A 6852-nucleotide genomic window follows, 5' to 3' on the forward strand; every position below is an offset into this window, starting at 1 on the left:
TTGATCACAAAGTTATATAAGAGCTCAAATGACTGGACAAGAACACAAAAAAAAAAATATAAAATAAAAGATAAAAAAAAACAGTTGGGGAAGGTAACGTGTTTAAAGTTCTTCAGATGTATAACTTACAGTTCAATACGTTTTTTTTCAATAGTTTCTCAGATACATACAGTCTTTCTTTCTTCATGAAACATTTACAAATAGAATATTTTTTATGCTGAAATCATACCTGTTTTAATATTGTCGTCCGATAATTGGTAGCTTCCTAGTACATGAATGTTTTTTTAAAGTTTACTTAGTATACACTTTATATTATACACTGTAATATAAAAGATAATTTATAAACTGGATATTATGCTAGTTCCTCGTCGTCAATAGTATTCATTATAAATCTCATGTCGACTGGATATTTTTAACCTAGATAAAGTTTACGGAACTTTATCATATGTATCCTCTACAAGGTCATCCTTCAAACGGTTGTCTGTGGTTGAGTCATAAAAAGATTCTTCACCGTTATCTTTGCCAGGAGCATGGTCATAAATGTTACCTGTTTCTTGCTTCCTCTCATTTTTCCAATCAAAAGTATCATAGCAGCCGTCATCACTGATTGCATATATTGGGATTGCATTATCAGCGTCCGTCTCCGAAACATCACTACATGATCGAGAGCAACATAGCTTCCCTAGATACTGACATAGCTTTGAAGCAGGCTCATCTTTTTCTTCTGAATCTGGTATCTCTTTATCAACAGTTGCTCGTGTGAAGCAGTCTGCCTTTTTCCTAAATGAACACAAGAGTGGTAGAGTGTTTTTTTTTTAAATTGCACTATATGTAAATTTTACTGCACAAAAATACTTTGAGATTCATGATTTCAATATACATGATTGTACTCACATTTGAAAGCGAACTAGAACGAATACAGCTACAATAATAACAATAATTCCAACAACAACAGGAACGATTATAGAGTGGATTCCATCTTTAAAAAAATCAAGAAAAATACTAATTAGAGAACACATACACCTCTCTCTTTTTTTTTTCTAGCTCTCTCTCTCACACACACACACCCTCACACCCTCTCACTCTCTCACATACACATACACACCTCCCCTCCTCAAACACCCTCTCTCACACACAAATGAAATGAATGTTGTACTTTATGATTCAGGCCTTGCGAGCCCGTTTTAATTTTAGGCCTGATTTATTTTTTGGATTATCTATAGCTAAGTCATGTGTTTCGAAAAAAAAATCAAAACAAACTGTAGTCAAGCAAAGAAAAATTGAGGGTTTATGAAGGTTTGTTCTTTAACACAAAGATCCTTTTTATGTTTCTAAATTTAAATGATCTAAAATTGTTTATTACAGTCAGACAATTATTAAATCAAATGAAAGAAAGAAGGATTCATTTAAGAATGACATAAATTCCGATACATCACATGCATTAAAATTCAACAATGCTTCATCCACAAAGATTTACCCCATGGAAATATGTGAGTTTACAGTATTATCATTCATCTTGTGATATCTTTCCTCAGATAAAATTGTGAATACTAAATACCGTCAAGTAACTTTTTGGTAGCATGATTTGCGCTTACTAGGACAATATGCTCGAACACGTGAAATAGTCAACCATCATTTTAGAAAAAAAGACATAAATCGATCAGAAATATACAGAACGACCCATGGCCATACATATATTTGTCAGTCGTATTCACTGACCTTCATACATTTTATGGACAGCAAGTCAGACTTTATTTTTTATATGAACGCATCTTTGGGAATTCCCATATTTTAAACCTGCATATTGCTTTGTACCAAAAAAATATAATACATTGAATGGTTTTAATTATCAATATTAGTGATGATATTCATCACAAGTATTTAGTTTAAAATATATCTATCCAATGAATTGGATTGAACAGCAGGCATAAATGGATATGATCGTTTTCTCCATGATCACAATTATTTATAAATGCCGATATTTGCTTTATTACAAATTGAATATTATATTCTTAATTTCAAGATCTATTGTCAGCGCATCCCGCTTGACCTGTAATAGCTGTGTGTCAACGTACTTTGAAAAAATTGCGCACTTTGAAAAACATTCAGAAATGCGTTAAAATTGGGACAAAATCAACGCGAAAATTTTGGACACCCAACGCACTTCGAAAAAAAAAATTCAAAGTGCATTAAGAGTGTACATCAACATTTTTTACCATGAGGAAATTTAACGCACTTTGAAAAAATTCTAGACTTAGATTTCAGTAATTGAGAGAATCAATTTGTAATAATTATATCTTTCTAAAAACTTTTTAATTTACATTTACTCATTTAACCTCATTGAGAACAAGGAGAAGACGATTAAAGGGTCTCTTAGTCCAAATCCATTTTTTTTATACAAAGCCGTCGGAAGCAAATTGAAAGACCCCCCCCCCTCCAAGGTATGTCCCACTTTTCCATGCATATATTATATTTATCTTTGCAAAACATTCGTGTGCCTATAAGCCCAACCCCAACCCTCACCCTCCCGGTACTGATGCCTATGTTACACCCAAACATATGTACATTGTATTTGCATAACTGGTATGACGTTGAAAACTTAAAAAAAAATACTTTACATAAAATGCTTGCAAACTGGAAAAAAAAGTACAGAAAACTTTTAAGAGAGAAAGAATTTTCAAAGAATGCAAAAATCAAAATCGCTCACTTTTACATCCTGAAGTGACCTTATCGCCGAAAAGTTATACAACAGGTTCTATTTTTTATCATACCTAAGATTTGCAAGAATAACGCACTTTGAAAAGACATTTTTTTTTTTCAAAGTGCGTTGATTTGGTCCCAAATTTAACGCACTTTGGACTTTGTTTTCAAAGTGTGTTGTAACATACCTGCTTGGAACAGTGACTGGTAAACACCCCGTTTTATTCTATTTTATCTAGTCTTCGCGTTAAACGGGGTATGTTGTTGACAGTAAATAAAGATTTCGTCTTTTTAGAAGTAAATTGAATGTAAAAAATATTATTTTGCCTGCAGTCACCCGTATTCATAAATATCTATTTAATACGGAGATGGTGTGGCATTGTAGCCCTCTCCAGCAAACATCAGATTCAAATTTCGTAAAGGGCTACATTATTGCAACTACGTTAAGTGCAGTTATGCTTTTTACAAAATTCAAAACTTATGCAGCTGAGAAATGTATAAAGTTAAAATTATATTTAAGGATATTATTTCATAATATGTATCTGATTTTTATTTGTGTATTTATTGATGAATGCATTACATGTTGAACATTTATGTATGAAAATCTCATTTTAGAACTACAGTTTAGACGTATATTTCGAGCTTACAAAGTTGTGTATCAGTTGTTGAAAAGATTTACGTTTTTTTTTCCTTGCGATGGAATAAAATTGAGGTGATAATAGTAGAACAATTACATGTATTCTAGTACATACAGCAAATATATACCGGTACATGTACCTAAAATGAGTTATATCGGTTGGGTTTGGTTTCATTTATTCCACATGTTAAACAATACTTTTGATTAATTTTTTTTTTTAATCTAATACTTAAATGTATATATAAAAATCAAGTCTCTGTCCTTTTTTAAAGGCGCTCAATAAAACCTTTGAAGATTTTCAACGGCGCCTTTCATTATGCATATAGTCAGAAATATCAGAATACCGTATAAACAGAATTTTAAGGGAGGATTTGATTTTGGCATAATTAGTGAGAGTACTAAGATCGCTAGAATTGAATATTGCTAAATCAATTACATTTTATTTTTAATAGCTTCTTTCATATGCATTGTAAAACAGATAAAATTATTTATTATATAGCGAAAGGAAATCGCTAAATTTGCATCTCGCAAAAAATTCCATCCATATGGTATTTATGGTCTAACGCTAAAGTGAGCCCTAATTAATTGATTTTCTGCTCGAATGTTTTAGACCCAAAAGGTTCAATTCTCATTCCCGTTGCTCGGACAAAAAATAAGGCATTTAATGGCTAGTGATTGTTCCTTTGCGAAGTCTTCAGTTAATAAGTAAAGGTACTATACTAAAAAAAAATAAGATTTTATATACAAAAAAGGTTGGAGTCAATGAAAAATTTGTTACATTTCACATCTTTATCTGGTGAACATTTCTCAAACGACATAAAGCAACATTCAATTGTTAATACAATGTAAATATGATTATTTTTCTGTGCCATGGCATTTCTATTAAGACAGAACCACTGTCCTTGTAGGTAATAATGCTAAAACGATGAGCATTGCTTCCCTGAAATCAATAAAGATTGGGTTCCTTCAACACAGAATTAACATAAAATGTATATAATTATCTAATGGTACAAATACGAGATAATATGTCCGTCACGGTTCTTTTAGAAGATTGAGCCGAAAGTTCCCATTGAGCTGAGTTTGGCATGTTTCATACTATGCAATACCATGCCGTCCCAGTCAGACGACCAAATGCGCCTCTAATTCTGAAGCGTTTACTAATGGAAATACAACGTATTATACATGAATTTATACTTTTTTACATTCGAGAATTCATTTTGTTTGTCTAGCAGAACGCACAATGAAAGAAAGTTGTCTTTAGATGTAATCTAAAAATCTCAACTCTTTTACATTTTTTAAGAAAGAATCAATGACTAATATGTTCTGTTTATTGAACGGAAACAAGTGCTCTAACTGAAAGTTAAATATATGAATTAATCTAGACGATCTGATGATCTTCATTTTCATTTTTAGGCGACTCCATATGAGTAAAATTCTAGAGAGGGACGTTAAACAATATACAATCAATCAATCAATCATTTTCATTTATAAGATTTTCAATAAAACCTCGAATATATGTAAAATTCACTCAGTAAATCACCATTTAATATAAACACATTTAGGGGTTGCGATACCTTACAGGGTGCGTATTATGACAGGAGAGTACAGGAGAGTACATACTATTTTTATTACCAGATGTTGATTCTGTTGCAGAGACCACTTCCATATAATATTTCGGTGTAAATTCCTATAGAATAAAACCTTTTTCTATAAATAAAATATCTGTAAAGTAATAATCGGGCTTTTAAATACATAATATATTCCATAATAAAAGTACTTCTAAAAAAATAATGTAATATACACAAAAAATAATTGAAACGGCTCAATTGATGATGATTATATAAAAACTGAATATTTTTTATAATGATTGGAAAATATCGATACATCATGAATCAAGTAACGTCCTTTCTCAAATTTTGTTTTTATCAAAGATCAAAATAGATTTGTTCTAAATCTTCAAAATTAAGAAACGATCAAATTGATAATTTTATTCTTGACAAGTGCTAACTCAGAGCTAACTCAGACAAATCTTCAAGGTTTCCAATCCCCCCCCCCCAAAAAAAAAAAAAAAAAAAATCACATATACAAGATCAAATAAAAAAGAACCCCATTGGCCACATTCGGACTTTTCCATTTTTTTTCTTCAAAGATTAATAAACATCATAAACGTCAAGTGGTGATAATACAGAAGACGGATATTAACATGTACCACAGGTATCTTCTACTATATGAAGCTTTGCCTTACCTGTCCAGAAGTTATTACAGAGGAGCAAAATACATCGCTTTTTATATCTGTGGAACATTTTTCATATGCACAATCACCTGTTTTGCACTTTTGACATCGTAAGTACAATTTCTTGTCATGGATGTTATGTCCTTAGAAAACAAAATAAGACAAAGTTCATGTACCTTGTTATTTTATACAAATATCTAAGGTATATGAGTGTAACTATATTAGTACGTAAATAAATTGAGGGACAGATGATACAATTACCAAATGGATGCCTGAATTTGTATATATTTTTGGCCTTATTTCATTGAAAATGATGCTAATGATAAATTTCTAGAAAAAAATGTAAATCGTCTTTGATGTTAAAATTCTGCCTATCTGAAACAATTCTTATCAATCTATACAATTATTTCTTTTACTTCACATCAAATCCCATCTTCAGTTTGTGAAAACTAGATAAAACAAGAGGCCCACGGGCCTTATAGGTCACCTGAGTATCATGTAACAACTTTCCAGCGATTGTATTTGGCTCGTGTTTTAATCCAAAAGCCATGAAATTCACAAATTTTAAAGGAGGCACCATTGCTTATCAAAGGGCAGATTTCAAAGCATTAATTTATTTTTAGTCAAAGAACCCCCTGGTACCCCTGACCCAGCGGCCCTGAAATTATCTATTTTGAAAGAGGCCCCTTTCTTCATTATAAGGCCAGCATTTTTTTATGTTTAGGTTTAGTTATGAACATGAGAATAAAAAAGTTCCGAAGGAGAAGGAAATAAATTTTTTTTTGATAAATCAATTATTAACATTTGTACATTCTTTTTTTATGCTATTCTAATAGGCTTCTTACCACTGGACACATAATGCTTACAAATAAGAAAGTAGAACATTTAATTGCTTATTTAATCATCTGCCAGTTTGGGCCAGTTATATGAATTTTGTGATGTTGGTAAAAATATATTTTAAAAATATCAATTCTTTAAAAGTCTTTAAATATATCTTCATTTTTTTAATATGTGTTAGGTGAATGTGTAGACATTGTTCTAAAATTTACTGCTTGATGCCTAAAATTATAATTCCTATCATAAAACAGACAGGGAGTATTGGGGAGTAGGGTGAACATTTTTTCAATTAAGTGTAAAAAAATTTTTCTGGCTGATACAAATGATACTACATGCCTGTATATATTTGCATATTCTTGCCTTTTAATCACGTTAATAGTTGAATTTTTTTTATTTCTTCAGGTTATTGTTTATTTCTTCCTCAAATTGACTTAACTTCTCCCAT

At 31.0% G+C, this 6852-nt stretch overlaps 1 protein-coding gene across 1 annotated transcript in view; it reads right to left on the reverse strand.

Moving 5' to 3' along the window:
* Positions 1-428: 428 nt before the first annotated feature.
* The window catches only part of LOC134265554 (uncharacterized), a 12683-nt gene continuing 6259 nt past the window's right edge, over positions 429-6852 (reverse strand). Inside the window, exons 4-7 of the mRNA XM_062747769.1 lie at positions 5583-5713; positions 4958-5024; positions 895-979; positions 429-780 (exon numbers count right to left, since the gene is read on the reverse strand). Coding sequence (XP_062603753.1) covers positions 429-780; positions 895-979; positions 4958-5024; positions 5583-5713 — 635 coding nt within the window. The remainder of the gene's footprint in view (positions 781-894; positions 980-4957; positions 5025-5582; positions 5714-6852) is intronic.

This window comes from Saccostrea cucullata, unplaced genomic scaffold (genome assembly GCF_032062105.1).
Source record: "Saccostrea cucullata isolate Sc308-1 unplaced genomic scaffold, CSIRO_AGI_Scuc_v1 ctg2109, whole genome shotgun sequence".
In the NCBI taxonomy this organism is placed as follows: domain Eukaryota; kingdom Metazoa; phylum Mollusca; class Bivalvia; order Ostreida; family Ostreidae; genus Saccostrea; species Saccostrea cuccullata.